Genomic DNA, 16801 nt, shown 5'->3' with positions numbered 1-16801 from the left:
TTCACTTTTGTCAGCCAGGCTAGCGCCTCACTCGAAGCAGCTACAGCGACGAGAGTCATATGAAACGGTTTGCTCTTGTTCGAGGAATTGCACTGATCCAACAGCTAGAACTGTGCATAGTCCACCCAGTATCAGTCAACTGCTCCTATGTAGGGTTTCCACAACGCCATGTTGTTCCGGTCACGTGTGTACACCATAGCTTCATGTAATTTAGATTATCTATAATTAGGTGGTGGAAACTATGGTTTTGACTTCCACAGTGTGCTCACAGTTGACCATGTACGACTACGCTCAATGGGGTGCTCAGCGGTCTCCCTGCATGTAATCTTGTAGTCTTTCGCGCAAGATGCGTGGGAGTTGTTTATTGATGCACTCAATGTTATTACGTTCAAGCTGCTATTCTATTTAAGAATCAGTCAAAGTATGGAATCCCAAGCTGCACGCGTCATTTCCATATTCAAGCATGCACACACAATGTACTCACAGTACCAACACAGATTGGAGCGTGGCAAAGACCACTTCATCTCTACGTAGCTAAAAATGAATGAAACAAGTATAAAAACATTTTGAGAAAATGATGGGTATATAGGGATGGTATGTACTTATTCATGCTCATCTTTTACATGACAATCTTTTTCTTTGCTTGCAGAAGTTTCAATCTAGAATGAAGCAGTCATGTCACAGTACTGGGTTGTGATCAGAAGATGAACATGATGAATAGGTACATACCCATCCCTACATACCCATCATTTTCTCAAATGTTGTTATACTTGTGTTAGTAAGGTTTAGGGTTGGTCATTTTCTAGCTCTTTGTTTTACATTTTAATTTTCTTAAAATTTCAAAACTGTAAAAAATGATTTATTTTTTATATAGTTTAGCTATATAGCTAAAGGATGGGCATTAGGAAAACGCCCTTGGACTTTCAACATTCTACTTCATTTCTGTGCTCATCCTACAGCCTCTTGACCATCCAATTTAGATGCTGTCACAGAAGTGGACGTTTGCACAGTCATATTCAAGCTCAGCTGTCAACACTTCAGTTGCCTAATACAAATTTGTATACTTCTAGGCAGTGCCGCACACATGTAGAGATATCTTGTTATGATAGGTATTTCAAAGTGTATACTGTAGCTCTTGGCATGAGACTCAATCTGATGATGAGGGGGATTTGCAACCGCATTTGCAAGTGATGAAGTGTCATGCGTGCGGAAGTGTTTGCGTCAATGTCAGCTGTTTACACGTTGTAGTGCAGTTTGTGTTGGAAACACACAGTTTTTTGGCCAAAGGTCAAACCTTCCTGGCACCTCTAGAGGCCAAACTTACATTAATTTTGCAACGCAAGAGGACTAGCAGGCAAGGCATTGTATTCCACATTCTAGAGTTTGTGACTTTTGTTATTTGGGCGCGTTCGATTGGGCTCTTCCAGCCTCTTCCAGCCTCTTCCAAAGGCTCCGTGTGCACTCCCCTCTTGCAACTTCTACACTTCTGCCGCTATATATAGCCAACTCTACCGACTCTGCTGCTCGTTGGAAGAGCACATCCGTCTTCCAACCTCTACCAGCTCTTACGCTGGTAGAGGTTGGAAGAGGGGTGTGTCTTCCATACTTCTGGAAAAGGCTGGTAGAGCCCAATCGAATGCGCCCCACTGTGTGCCTAATAGCTGCCTCGCGTGCTGAGCACTTGTGGAAAGGACAGTCAAAACAAGTGGGGCATGTTACAGAACGGTACTCTGATGTGATTCTAGGGTTAGGTCCTCAAAGTCAAACCATCATGTCTTGAAGTTCATACATTCCCGGTTTTTTGACAAAACGGTAATACTCAGCTGCTTATCTGCAACAGCCTCAATTGAGCTTGAAAATGGATGTGACTTTATGAATACCTGAAATTATAGTTGGTAAATTATTTAGTTATTTTATGTAACTGATACTGGAAATATTTATTTGACAGCTGCCGTTGATTATGGCCCTATATTCACTTGCAGACAGATGTTTGAAAATTAAAGTTTTAAACAAGCATAGTCATCTATTATGTCACGTGAATGGAAACTGAAACAATCATGATGACTTATTTAGATATTGAAAGAGATGTAGAATATACAGCAGACTTGATTAGGATGCAACTGAATGGAGAAAATATTATTGCCCACCAAGCAGCAGCATTGAGAGACAAGTATGAGGTTTGACTGCATTTCAATTTGCAACAGCGTTTGCTTATGCCAGTCATCAGCAAGACGCATAATCTAACTGCTTAGTGAAATAATGAACACCAACAGAATGGCAGACTGCTAGATACGTAGAAACTATGCTTTGCTGTGTGTAGCTAACTAGCACAAAAGTCATCAGTCACACATGAGTTCACAAACCAACTTTACTTTTGAGGTGGTGGCATTTCTGTGATTATTACTCGTGAAACAGAATCTAAGCCAAGATAAGTGATGCCTTTCTCTTGTAGGCCATCATGATGGCAGTTCCCAATGCGAAATTCGATGTTAACCATACCTTTTGTGATGTCTTGGTCTGCCATCGTCTTTTGACAAAAACCACCGATTTGGTGTGGATAATGTGAATTGCCTTTTTGGCCCTCAAACACAACCCCATCAATTGGCGGTTGGCATTCTTCTCCATCAAATGTAAAGTACCATCGAGCACAAACAACACGTGGATTTGTAGCCCAAAGATTGAGCATCGTTCGTAGAGTTCCTCCGAACTCCACATGTAGTGCAGATTCACTACGATGTTTATTGAATGGACAGCTCTAATACATTACATTAAAGTGATATTATAAATTGCATACTGACTACTTTGATTTCTTACGAGCAATACTCCATTTTGTTCGTCTGAACCTTCAGTCGTAGCACATTGCTTCCAGTTTACGTGCCGTGGATGTCGTGGTGGTGGTGGCATTCTTGGTTGCATTCCTGGCTCACCTTTTTCTCCTTTCACGCCTTGTTCACCCGTTGCACCTGATGGACCTGTCAGACCTGCGGGACCTGCTGGACCTGTGGGACCAGTTAATCCGTGGGTACCATTTTGCCCATCTATTCCAGGTTCTCCCATTTCTCCTTTCTCTCCAACACATTTGCAATATTCTGTTGGCTATAGAGACAGAGGTTAGATTGGATTGTGATGTCAACTATTTATAATCTCAGGCTGAGTTTCGCCAGTTTCGATATTCAAGAAACACATTTAGGACTCATTTATAAAATTTCAGAATGTTGTAATGCTCCTCACAGCCATGTACAACAGTGCTGTATAAATCAGTGTTCAGAGATCCTTACAGTTTACATAGTACAGTTGTTTCTGTCATCATCAAATGTGCTTCCCTGATCCTCCTTTGAGACAAAATGTTTGTATTTTTTTTACAAACTCAGGAGAAGTTGTTACATCTATCCAAGATTCTATCTTTTGTACATAGATTCAGAATATAGATAATATTGCGTGTTGCACGTGGCTATGATGTTTATATTGTTTGCCTATATAAACACTATGGAGTGCTGCAGGTAACTTGCAAATCATAACGCATTGGCCTTAAACCTACGCTAATCACCTATGATTAGCTTAGATTAGCTTAGTGTCAATGTAAACACTCTCCAAGTTCAATATGTTAGCTAGCTGCTGACCACATTCAATACTAATATTTTGAATAATTATTAGATAAAATTTTTGATGTGATATCATTTTAACCATACTATCAACATAAGTATATCTGCTTTGGAAATATTGCTTGAGATACAACATTCAAATATGGGTTTTGTGAAAACGAGTCAAGTACACTGATTGCAGTATGTTGCCAACAGCGAATTAGACATTCTCTTTACAATAAAACTTACCTTCGTCATAGTTCTGGTTGCGTCAGTGATACCAAAGATTTCATCAGTGGCAGTGACATTTGCCGGTGTTGTGATAGCCTCATCTGTATCATGTATATACTTCATGCTAGGTGTAGGTGTCCTCATATTCTCATCCGTTTCTGTAAAGTCTATTTTAGGTGCAGGGTAGTCTTTGTCATTCTGAGAGAAGGTTGTTGATGCGCGCGCGCGCGTGTGTGCGTGTGTACGCGTACATGTGTGTGCAGAATTTGTCTCTAGTAACATGTCCATGGACCCGCCCTACAGTGAGATTGTGAGATTGGGGCTACCCACGCGCTAAATAATAGGCGACTGGCGAAAGTTAATTTACGTTTCCTTCCCTTATGTATATAGCTGCTATCTAGGTGCTAGTGCAACTTCTACCGCCCATAGGGCGGGTAAGGGCTAGTAACCATTATTGCACTATTCTTGATCAAAAATTTTTTAAAAAGTTACCTTTGGTGCAGGTTCTGTAGTAGTGTCAGAGTCTAGGTCCTGGGATTTTTCCCAAAGAAGGAATTGTGATGATGAGAGGCAGAGGAAAGCCAAAGCTGAGATGAAGAAGAGTGTGAATTTCATTGGGACGTATTTTACGTCGATTCGATTTCTTTGATAGACCTGTGAACAGACAAGGCAAGGAAGTCTATATGTCACTGATGGAAAGTCCAGGACTGTAACTGTCTGCAGCAAGCTTAAAGGTTGTGAGCAATGAATGTGTCTGATCAGTGCACATGGAAGCACTACCTGCGTAGAAATTAAGATAATGACTGTATGTTGTCACACATGCTTCGTTTCTGTATGCTAACACTGTCTTATTGCTTCAGCCGGACCTGCAAGTCAGGACAATTCATATGCCTCACAGTACGTACACAGAATGCTGTGACTGTGTTTCAGTCGTCTCGACCTGAAGGTTGTTTCTGTACCTTCTATTCCAGAGACAGCTGGTCAACACAGGTTCTTATAAAATACAGTGTAGGTAGGATGCTTCTCTGTAATATAGTATGGGCAAGTTCATGTTTCTTGCTTCTCTTGGCTGCCATCTTACTTACAAACCTAGTGTTGTTCTGCCCGCCTTTCTGTGCGGTTCTACATGCTCAGCCTGTACACCGCCTGATATCATGCTTACTCTGTGACAACAACGGCGCAATGCTGTGCAACTGGATACTTCAAATAGTGTCTGTCAATGGAACGCTACAGTGCACTTACCTTGTGCTATTTGTTGCGGACTCTCTACCAGATGTTGGAGCTAGAAAGTCGAACGGTTTGTTAGAGATATTGTGATGCTTTTGTTGGATCCACCCGATGAACTAGAATGAACTGCTGGATCAGCAGGGATTATATTAGTGTATGGATAAGAGAAACCTGTGTAATGAGCGGTTAGATGTATGCGTTCAAGCTGTTTGGTATTGGATGCATATGCATGATCATACTGTGCGAAGAATGTGTGCCTATCTATCTAGAGTAGGCGTGTACTGTTGACATGGTTGGATCAAGTGCTCACAGTGCTTGCTCAATTAATACAAGTGTTTTTGCCTGATTTGCGTCTATAGAATTGGAGAGTTTGTGGCAGTTCTCGATATCAAATATTAATTTTTTTATATTAGTTTTGCAAAGATCAGTTTTGCAAAGATCAGTTTTGCAAAGGTGTTGAACATTGCTGTTAGCCAGAAGAATGATTTTGCGGTATCAACCTTGGCATGCGTCCGTCATGGTACTGAGCACGTGCCCTAGGTGTTGGGCACGTGTTTATTGAAGAGCATGCTGGTGCTTGGCACGCATGGTTTGTGAACTTCATGACTCGCGCTGGGCATGATGTAGGACTGGACGCAAAGCGACGGTGCGTGTGTGCACGTGTGTCTAATTTCACGCGTCTCACGAAGTTTCTTTCTAAAATCGAATTCAGTTGTGTTTAATATCTATTTCGTTCAGTATTTTTAGGTGCTTTCGTATCATATGCAAAGAATCTAAAATGGCCGGCCAGGCAAAAGGCAGTAAAAAATTCAGAGCCACCTAACGCTTTACTGTAAACGTTATAGGCCAGACTACTAGCGCTGACAGTAAAAATGCGATTTATTTTTTCATCTTTTCACTTTTGCCAGCCAGGCTAGCGCCTCACTCGAAGCAGCTACAGCGACGAGAGTCATACGAAACGGTTCGCTGTTGTCCGAGGAATTGCACTGATCCAACAACTAGAACTGTGCATAGTCCACCCAGTATCATTCAACTGCTCCTACGTAGAGTTTCCACAACGCCATGTTGTTCCGGTCACGTGTGTACACCATAGCTCCATGTAATTTAGATTACCTATTATTAGGTGGTGGAGACTATGGTTTTGACTTCCACAGTGTGCTTACAGTTGACCATGTATGACTACGCTTAATGGGGTGCTCAGCTGTCTTCGTGCATGTAATCTTGTAGGCTTTGGTGCAAGATGCGTGGGAGTTGTTTATTGATGCAATCAATGATATTACGTTCATCTGTCAGCTGCTATTCTATTTAAAAATCAGTCAAAGTATGGAATCCCAAGCTGCACGCGTCATTTCCATATTCAAGCATGCACACACAATGTACTCACAGTAGCAACACAGATTGGAGCGTGGCAAAGACCACTTCATCTCTACGTAGCTAAAAATGAATGAAACAAGTACAAAAACATTTTGAGAAATTGATGGGTATATAGGAATGGGTATGTACTTATTCATGCTCATCTTTTGCATGACAATCTTTTCTTTGCTTGCAGAAGTTTCAATCTAAAACGCAGCAGTCATGTCACAGTACTGGATTGTGATATATAGGATGAGCATGAATAGGTACATACCAATCCCTACATACCCATCATTTCCTCAAATGTTGTTATACTTGTGTTAGTAAGGTTTAGGGTTGGTCATTTTCTATCTTTTTGTTTCACATTTTAATTTTCTTAAAATGTCAAAACTTTAAAAATTATTATTTTTTATATAGTTTAGCTTTATAGCTAAAGGATGGGGATTAGGAAAATGCCCTTAATTGTTGACTTTCAACATTCTACTTCATTTTTGTGCTCATCCTACAGCCTCTTGACCATGCAATTTAGATGCTGTCACAGAAGTGGACATTTGCACTATCATATTCAAGCTCAGCTGTCAACACTTCAGTTACCTAATACAAATTTGTATACTTCTAGGCAGTGCTGCACATATGTAGAGATATCTTGTTATGATAGGTATATCAAAGTGTATACTGTAGCTGGTCAGTGGATGGTCCAGCCATTTAATTTTCTACATTTCAAATTTTTATGTTTTGGTTTTTCAATTTTCAATTTTAATTTAATTTTTGAAATTTTTAATTTTTATTTTTAATTTTGTATTTTGTATTTACATTCTTATTTATAAATTTTGTGTTTATTAAATTTTAACTTTTAATTTTTAATTTTCTTTTTCCGTATTATTTTTTTGGAAAATGGTTTTTCATCTTTTGATGTTTGATTCTTGTGATCTTTAGATTTATCTTGTAGAGTTTGATTTTAGGCACCTATGTGCTCAAAACGAGAAGCTTGAACGCACAGTTCGCTTTTCTATTTCTAACATGAATAGAAATAGAAAATAGAAAATTGAAATGACCGAGGACAGTAGACACAGCGGGGGGTCTCTGCGGGGGGGCTTTCATTCGTACGCGTGTCTCAGGAGATCACATTTCTAACACACAAGCAAGTGTTTTTTTACTTTGCTTTCCGTCACGTGCCAAACCACGTTGGCAGCTCTTGTCAACTCCGCTCTGACACACAACGTTGTGCCAGTGAATACCTTGGTCCCTAGCTGTATAGGTACGTGCATTGTACGCAACACGCTACCTTTACCGTAGATGAACCGGTTGGAGGGAAATGCTACGAATATCTAGCTCCACTAGATATGTACTGTGCCTAGATATGCTCCGCCCTAACAGATCGCCGAGTTGACAACTGTGGTGAAGAAGTATACAGACTCGCTTGTTGTCTAGGAAAATCGAGACACATCTAAAACATCGAAACCGTCAACCTATACTACAAGCAGTAGACTGCGCGCTTTTACGGGCACACTACTAGGCCTACACGGTAGCGTACAAGGGTGGGCGTGGTACCCTGTAGCAGGTCACATTTCTTCATTTCGTCGGACACGGAACTACCAATTGTGTTTCCATCTGCCACAACCCAAGGTGCTGGAGCCTACTCGTCACACATCTTGACTGCAGATATGAACGTACGCGTCGACAATGACAGCCCAGACATCACCGAGTGACACGGTAGAACTCTACAATCATTGTCTAACACTATTGACTCTAGTACAGTAGCTATACTCAGCATTGGCATAGTAGTCTACTTAGTAACTAGCTGCGGCTAGCTGTAGCTTACTAGCTACATGTATGACCATGTTCTTTCAGTTGTAGCCGCACACTGTTCTACGTTAGTTGAGGTAATTAATTGAGTTGAGTTGAGCAAATAGAGTTCAGTTGAGTGGACTTTAAATAGAGTTCAGAAGGCGTTTTGGAACGATAGACGTGCATGTCTGTTTGCTTGGTGAGTTGTACGTGCATGTCTGTTTGCTTGGTGAGTTGTGCGACGTCATGCAAATGAAGAAATGTGACCTGCTATAGAGTACCACGCCCATTCTTGTACGGTACCGTGTAGTGTGACCGTGTAGTGTGCTCGTTAAAGCGCGTACTCTACTGCTTGTAGTAGGTTGACGGGTTCGATGTTTCAATTGTGCCTCGATTTTTCTTAGACAAGGAACGAGTCTGTAGACTTCGTCACCACAGTTGCCAACTCGGTGATCCACTAGTGCGAAGCCTAGGTAATTAGCTAAATACACATGTAATATATATTCGTAGCATTTTCCCTCCAATCGGTTCATCTACGGTAAAGGTAGCGTGTTGTGTGCAATGCACGTACCTACATAGCTAGGGACCGCAGTATTCACTGGTACAGCGTTGTGTGTCAGAGTGGAGTTGTCAAGAGCTGCCAACGTGGTTTGGCACGTGACGGAAAGTAAAGTAGAACCAACACCTGCTTGTGTGTTGGAAATGTGATCTCCTAAGACACGCGTATGAATGGAAGCCCCGCTGAAACCCCCGCTGAGACTCCTGCTGTGTCTACTGTCTTGGTCATTTCAATTTTCTATTTTCTATTCATGTTAGAAATAGAAAAGCGAACTGCGCGTTCAAGTTTCTAGTTTTGAGCACATACGTGCCTAAAAATCAAACTTTAAAAGATAAATCTAAAGATCACAAGAATCAAACATCAAAAGATGAAAAACCATTTTACAAAAAATAAAAAGGAAAATAGAAAATAAAAAATTGAAAGTTAAAATTTAATAAACAAATTTTTTAAAATAAGAATGCAAGCAAAAAATTAAAGATTATAATTTTGTAAAAAATTAACTATAAATTGAAAGTTGAAAATTGAAATGTAGAAAATTGAATGGCCAGACCATCCACTGACCGTAGCTCTTGGCATGAGACTCAATCTGATGATGAGGGGAATTTGCAAGTGCATCTGCAAGTGATGAAGTATTATTCTTGCGGAAGTGTTTGCGTCAATGTCAGCTGTTTATACGTTGTAGTGCAGTTTGTGTTCCAAGCACACAGTTTTTTGGCCAAAGGTCAAATCTTCCTGGCAGCGCTAGATGCCAAACTTACATTAATTTTGCAACGCAAGAGGACTAGCAGGCTGGCATTGTATTGCACATGCTAGAGGTTGTGACTTTTGTTACTAGGGTGCGTTCGATTGGGCTCTTCCAGCCTCTTCCAAAGGCTCCGTGTGCACTCCCCTCTTTCAACTCTACATTCTGCCGCTATATATAGCCAACTCTACTGACTCTGCTGCTCGTTGGAAGAACACATCCGTCCTCCAACCTCTACCAGCTCCTACGCTGGTAGAGGTTGGAAGAGGGGCGTGTCTTCCAGACTCTTCTGGAAGAGACTGGTAGAGCCCAATCGAACGTGCCCCATTGTGTGCCTAATAGCTGCCTCATGTGCTGAGCACGTGTGGAAAGGACAGTCAAAACAAGTGGGGGATGTTACAGAACGGTACTCTGATGTGATTCCAAGGCTAGGTGTTTTGAATTCTGTCCTCAAAGTCAAACCGTCAAGTCTTGAAGTTCATATATTCCGGGTTTTGTGACAAAACGATAATGCTCAGCTGCTGATCTGCAATAGCCTTAATTGAGCTTGAAAATGGATGTGACTTTATGAATACCTGAAATTATAGTTGGTAAATTATTTAGTTATTTTATGTAACTGATATTGGAAATATTAATATTTATTTGACAGCTGCCGTTGATTATGACGCTATATTCACTTGCAGACATGTTTGAAAATTAAAGTTTTAAACAAGCATATTCATCTATTATGTCACGTGATTGGAAACTGAAACAATCAAGATGACGTATTTAGATATTGAAAGAGATGTAGAATATACAGCAGACTTGATTAGGATGCAACTGAATGGAGAAAATATTATTGCCCACCAAGCAGCAACATTGAGAGACAAATATGAGTTTTGACTGCATTTCAATTTGCAACAGCGTTTGCTTATGCCAGTCATCAGCAAGACGCATAATCTAACTGCTTAGTGAAATAATGAACACCAACAGAATGGCAGACTGCTAGATACGTAGAAACTATGCTTTGCTGTGTGTAGCTAACTAGCACAAAAGTCATCAGTCACACATGAGTTCACAAACCAACTTTAGTTTTGAGGCGGTGGCATTTCTGTGATTATTACTCGTGAAACAGAATCTAAGCCAAGATAAGTGATGCCTTCCTCTTGTCGGCTATAATGATGGCAGTTCCCAATGCGAAATTCGATGTTAACCATACCTTTTGTGATGTCTTGGTCTGCCATCGTCTTTTGACAAAAACCACCGATTTGGTGTGGATAATGTGAATTGCCTCTTTGCCCCTCAAACACAACCCCATCAATTGGCGGTTGGCATTCTTCTCCATCAAATGTAAAGTACCATCGAGCACAAACAACATTATGAACCAAACTATTGAGCATCGTTCGTAGAGTTCCTCCGAACTCCACATGTAGTGCAGATTCACTACGATGTTTATTGAATGGACAGCTCTAATACATTACATTAAAGTGATATTATCAATTGCATACTGACTACTTTGATTTCTTACGAGTAATACTCCATTTTGTATGTCTGAACCTTCAGTCGTAGCACATTGCTTCCAGTTTACGTGCCGTGGATGTCGTGGTGGTGGAGGCATTCTTGGTTGCATTCCTGGTTCACCTTTTTCTCCTTTCATGCCTTGTTCACCCATTTCACCCGGTGGACCTGTGGGACCTGCAGGACCTGGTGCACCAGGACTTCCAGCACTTCCGGGGGCACCATGTTGCCCATCCATTCCAGGCTCTCCCATTTCTCCTTTCTCTCCAATGCATTCGCAATATTCTGTTGGCTATAGAGACAGAGGTTAGATTGGATTGTGATGTCAACTATCTATAATCTCAGACTGAGTTTTGCCAGTTTCGATATTCAAGAAACGCATTTAGGACTCATTTTTAGAATTTCAGAATGTTGTAATGCTCCTCGCAGCCATGTGCAACAGTACTGTATAAATCAGTGTTCAGAGAACCTTACAGTTTACATAGTACAGTTGTTTCTGTCATCATCAAATACGCCTTCCTCATCCTTCGTTGAGACAAAATGTTTGTATCTATTTTACAAACCCAGGAGAAGTCGTTGCATCTGTCTAAGATTCTATCTTTTGTACATAGATTCAGAATATAGATAATATTGCGTGTTGCACGTGGCTATGATGTTTATATAGTTTGCCTATATAAACACTATGGAGTGCTACAAGTAACTTGCAAATCATAACACATTAGCCTTAAACCTACGCTAATCACCTATGATTAGCTTAGTGGGATGTAAACACTCTCCAAGTTCAATATGTTAGCTAGCTGCTGACCACATTTAGTTAATACTGATATTTTGAATAATTTTTAGATAAAATTTTTGATGTGATATTATTTTAACCATACTATCAACATAACTATATCTACTTTGGAAATATTGCTTGAGCTACAACATTTAAATTTGCGTGTGTGAAAACAAGTCAAGTCCACCGATTGCAGTATGTTGGCAACAGCTAATTAGACATTGTCTTTACAATAAAACTTACCTTCGTCGTAGTACTGGTTGCGTCAGTGATATCAATCGCTGGTGTCGTGATAGCCTCATCCGTATCATGTATATACTTCATGCTAGGTGTAGGTGTCGTCATATCCTCATCCGTACCTTGTATATACGTCATAGGTGCATTCTGAGAGAAGGTTGTTGATGCGAAGCAGAAGAATAGGATAGCTGACATAGGGAGTGTCATTGCCATTATTAGAAATCTTTTGCGGCGATTTGTTCTGCAAACAGACACAGTAAGAAAGGTTACTTACTTTTCACTGCATGGTGGAAGGTCGGTAAACTCAAAGTCGTTCGCTGAGAGCACGTATTAATGGTCTGCTTAGCGTGAGCAATTAATTTTTCTCATAGAGTGCATATATGGCCGTGTGTGGGCATACAAACATTGTGTAATGCATCTGTCCGCTATGATACCAGTATGCTCTCACAGAAAGCTGTGATCTACGAGTCACGTTAGGATGCAGTGTACAAAATCTATTTCAACGAGCATTTCATAGACAGTTCATCAACGCAACGATTTTCTAACAAAATAGCTTTGATTTCTCTTCGTGTCCTATAGAACAGGCTCAGTTTAGTCCTTTCTCCAGATTTCAACCTTTCTACATATCATCTCTTCGAATGCGACTCTACGAAGTTTGCAAAAGTTGTATCTGGTTGTATTAGTCTAGCTAGTTTGAAGGAGCTAAGACAATTCAAAAGAACTCTTAGCTTTTTTGGCGTTGTGCCTAGTGTTCTCTACATTAGTTGCTGGCTGTACGACCGTGCATGTCAAACAAGACGCTTCAGTCCACTTACCTTGCGTACGTTGTTCAGACGCTCAAAGCGACTACGGAGCTCAGCTTCAGATCTAGAGTTACTGATGACTCACCGCCGGCGACTGAAGTGAGACCTCAGCGTGCGTGCATATGTGCTATTATGAACGAGTAGTATACTGTAACACTTCCGGACTGTAGGCCGTCCAATAGTCGATGCAAATGGTCCTGATGCAGTAAGAGACAGTTTTGCTGTTGTTGATCGAGTTTATGACAGCAGTTGAAGCATTGTACTCCACAAATGTGTGCACAACAACGTTAACTGTAACTGCACTGTTGGCACGGGTTAAGCATCGATTACACTTCCTGCCTATATTCAGCACTCCAGATCAAACTACAGCGTGAAATCCGTCTTTTCTCAAGTATTCGTAGCATCTCTAATTGTCAAAAATTTAATATCCTATTTTACTAGTTTGCGAGGGCAGGCGAATACGGCTGATAATCAGAAGGCACGCATTTTGAGACGGCGACCTGAGCGCGTCATGGGCCGTCGCGTGCTCGACACGTGTTAACTGTATCAACAGCATGCAGGTGCTGCATGGGCAGCAAAGAACAGCATGGTACCGACGTCTCTAATCTCACGGGTTGATTGTTCACGCGTCTTCAAGTTTCTTCCGTATTTACAAAGTTGAACAAGTCCACGCATAGACAGTGCAGTTTTGACGCATAAGATGTTTATCTGCTCTAGCTGCTTTGACGGAAACGGAAAGACCTTTGACTTTTATCTCACTTCGATCTACATGTTTAGTACTACTTTTATGCTAGGTACCATGCATACTGTGGTACCTTGCATACTGTGGTACCATGCCCACTGTAATACTATGCTTACATCATGTGCATATATCACCGGCGTAGAGTGGTCCTCCAGTTGGGGGGGGGGGCGTTAAATTAGGCCGTAAACCACGCCTATTTTTTACTCAAAGCCACGCCCATTGTCTACTTCTCTAACTCGCAGTTTGTAGACATCTAAGTATATTAGGATCAATTTCAGTTTACAAAATAAACTGTGGGACTGAGTACTATCAGTGTGCGTATAAAGGAGTGGAAACACTGTTACCGTCTGTGCCAAAAAGGTTCCCATGGCTCGTTGAGATTGTCAAATTAAGTGGCATCTCGATGACAATAGAATCTAGAAGACCAATTTAGTGCAAACGACGTTGACCAATTTTAGCATTTCGTAATCTATCGAGCAATATTTAGAGATATCTAGCTATAGTTTTTTATTTAATTAATTAATAAATAGAATAAACCTTTGGAGAAAGTACTGTAGAGTGCAAGCAAATCATTAGGTAGCAGAGCCGCAGGAAATTTCATTCTCCCTAAGTGTCCACAACTTCTCAACACTGGCTTTATCATACTGAAATGATGATGTGTATTGTCACAGAGATCTAGTTAGCTTAGTCCTCGATCGTCAACATACTACTCTGAAATTAAGAGGACTCTGACTGTTTAGTAACTTAAAATTATAGTTTTGCTTGAAGCGAAGTGACACGCCCAAAATGTTGGGCTGTCCCCGTCCCCCAGCTACCCCCGTCCCCCAGATACCCCCGTCCCCCAGATACCCCCGTCCCCCAGCTAGCCCGTTCTCCCCCACACTACGCCTGTGCATATATATGCCTACTGTGGTACCATGTGGTACCATGCACACTATACAAGCATACTGTAATACCAACACGCTATGGTACCATGCATACTGTGGTATGGTATTGCGGTATCAAAACTAAACGGCAAAGGACTGCACATGCTGAGCACGCGTTTATCAGTTGTCAACATCAACTGCCTGTCGGGAAGGCTACAGAAAATTACTCTTTGATCTGTGATACAAGGGTGCAGATCTTTTGAATCACACAGGTGGTAAGGTCGATGTGGCGCGTATCATACGTGTAATTAGCTCACATGATCCTGGCTGTTTGACCAAACTGTTGTACTTAAATGGCTCCTTTCATCTGCTCTAATCTTTAGCCCTGTCTTTGGAAAAAGATGGGTTGACTTTATCCAGAGATGGAATTTATGGTTGGTAAAACTGATTTTGTAAATATTTATATGGCAGCTACTGGTAGGTTTCAAAAGTCCTTGTCATACGTACTTGCAGTTGATATTTTAATTTTAACGAATTGAATCTTAAATGATGCAACAAACACCATCATTTATAAATTAGTATTAGAAATGAAAGAGATGTGCTCTGCATTGAAAATCTTAGTGGAGAAACGGCCAGCTATGAAACCATTGGGTCGTGCACAGCACATGCAGCACAGGGTTAATGCTTCTCAAAGGTTCTTCTAGGAAATTTTTTATACACTATTTTAAGACCAGAATGAACGGGTCTTCGAACGGTATGCGGTCTGATCTTCTGGACTGTAGGCACTTGATATGAGGCTGTCACAATGATTAATTAAAAGTTTATTTAATCAGCTGTATCCTTATCCAGAAGTTCTCGGGAAAGGTCCATTGTTTGCGAAGTGGTCCAGTTACAACCAGATCAACCAGACTGGTGGCTATACTTCGGTGATATAACATTGCTTTGTGATACCAACTCAGTTTACTGGAAAACTCATTGAAATTTTCTAATTTTTTAAAACCTTATAAGCTCTATTTGTGAATTATTAAGATAACAGTGTTTATCGTTATCATATGCAGCGCATTGTATACACTTGCAGTCATTGTTCTTCCAGGAATGCTGGATTTTACTTGTTTTGTTTGGCAAGTAGTAATTGTGTATTTACTATCAATTCTTAGATCGACCGAATAAGTACCACAAACATTTGTGTATATAATTAAAAGTACTTAAACTACTAGGTTAAATAGAAATTATTACATTTCCTTCTCCATTGCCTGGTACGTTTGATGTTTGCTCCTGTACTAAAGCCATTGAGGTTATCCAGAAAAGCACCAAAGCAGTGACGTAGTGAGTAGATTTCATATGTCCAACGTGTTAACGGTTGAAGGTTCGGTAGGCGTTTAGTCGCTTAATATCTGCACAGAAACAGTCCGTAGATGAATAACTTTCCATTCCGTTGCACGTAAAGTCAATAACTTGACATTACTGTCTAAGGTCAGATTATGGTGTGTATATGCAGGCTTACACTCTCCGTCTCACGATGGTCTTTGACTCTATGTAAATATATATTTATGTGTCAGTGACGTGGTGGACCACCTCTAGGTCAACACCTTTCATACATTTACTTGCAGCCGCTCTGCTTCTCAAGACGACCATTTTAACACTCTCTGTTGTAGAAACGTAGCATTCTTGTTTGTATATATATCCTTTTTTTGTGTTTGACCTACAATCTTCTCGGGCATGGATCGGACTCCCACGTCTCTAGCTAGTATAGAAGCCAACAGTGCACGTTGTGTCTCCGTCTTAGTATATGGCAAATTTAATCTAACATGTGGACGTCTTTGAAACGTTTTGCTAGCATTCCTCGTACAACATCTATACAACCGTGTATAAAGTAAAACGTTGTTTACAACCGAAACTCTTTAAACGTTTTATTAATTAAGTCAGCTGGCATCGCCGATTTTGTAGATCCAGCGACGGCCTGGACACTTATTAACCCAAGGGGCGCACGCGCCTCTGGTTAGGTAATCTAAGGTCTGACGACGACGCGATCATTAAACAGATGCGGGTGGTATTATCTACTCCGCGTATACGCATAGGACCCTGTTACTGTATGGTTGTATATGCTAAATTGTCGGGATAGCGGATGCCGCCAATTATTACGAATTTATCTAAGTTGTTTCTGTGATAATATTCACACTGCGGTACCATGCATACTGTGGTACTATGCATACTGTGGTACCGTGGACACTGTGGTACCATGCAGACATTGCTGTGATACCATGCACACTGTGGTACCATGCACACGTTGTACTATCCACATTGTGGTACCATGCATACTGTACTATTCTGCATACTGTAGTACGATGCACACTGCGGTACCTTGCATACTTCAGTGTTATACATTTCGTTCTGAGCATG

At 40.8% G+C, this 16801-nt stretch overlaps 2 protein-coding genes and 1 long non-coding RNA gene across 3 annotated transcripts; all 3 read right to left on the bottom strand.

Annotated features, from left to right (window-relative positions):
- Positions 1-2185: 2185 nt before the first annotated feature.
- Positions 2186-3006, bottom strand: LOC134176141 (collagen triple helix repeat-containing protein 1-like). Its single transcript, XM_062642818.1, has 2 exons — positions 2815-3006; positions 2186-2755 (listed from the first exon to the last, which is right to left on the bottom strand). The coding sequence occupies exons 1-2, from the start codon at positions 2914-2916 to the stop codon at positions 2369-2371; spliced, it is 489 nt and encodes a 162-aa protein (XP_062498802.1). The 5' UTR covers positions 2917-3006; the 3' UTR covers positions 2186-2368.
- Positions 3005-5071, bottom strand: LOC134176142 (uncharacterized). The gene is made up of 3 exons (XR_009969252.1): positions 5055-5071; positions 4305-4466; positions 3005-3096 (listed from the first exon to the last, which is right to left on the bottom strand). It is a non-coding gene; the product is annotated as an uncharacterized LOC134176142 (long non-coding RNA).
- Positions 5072-10353: 5282 nt separating this feature from the next.
- LOC134198452 (collagen triple helix repeat-containing protein 1-like) lies at positions 10354-12885 on the bottom strand. The gene is made up of 4 exons (XM_062667858.1): positions 12806-12885; positions 11997-12231; positions 10989-11270; positions 10354-10929 (listed from the first exon to the last, which is right to left on the bottom strand). Exons 2-4 carry the CDS (start codon positions 12201-12203, stop codon positions 10549-10551), a joined length of 870 nt encoding a protein of 289 aa, XP_062523842.1. The 5' UTR covers positions 12204-12231; positions 12806-12885; the 3' UTR covers positions 10354-10548.
- Between the last annotated feature and the right edge of the window lie 3916 nt (positions 12886-16801).

This window comes from Corticium candelabrum, chromosome 2, assembly GCF_963422355.1.
Source record: "Corticium candelabrum chromosome 2, ooCorCand1.1, whole genome shotgun sequence".
NCBI classification, from domain to species: Eukaryota; Metazoa; Porifera; class Homoscleromorpha; order Homosclerophorida; family Plakinidae; genus Corticium; species Corticium candelabrum.
Note: the sequence above shows the minus strand (reverse complement) of the source record. Positions and strands in the feature narration are given on the sequence as shown.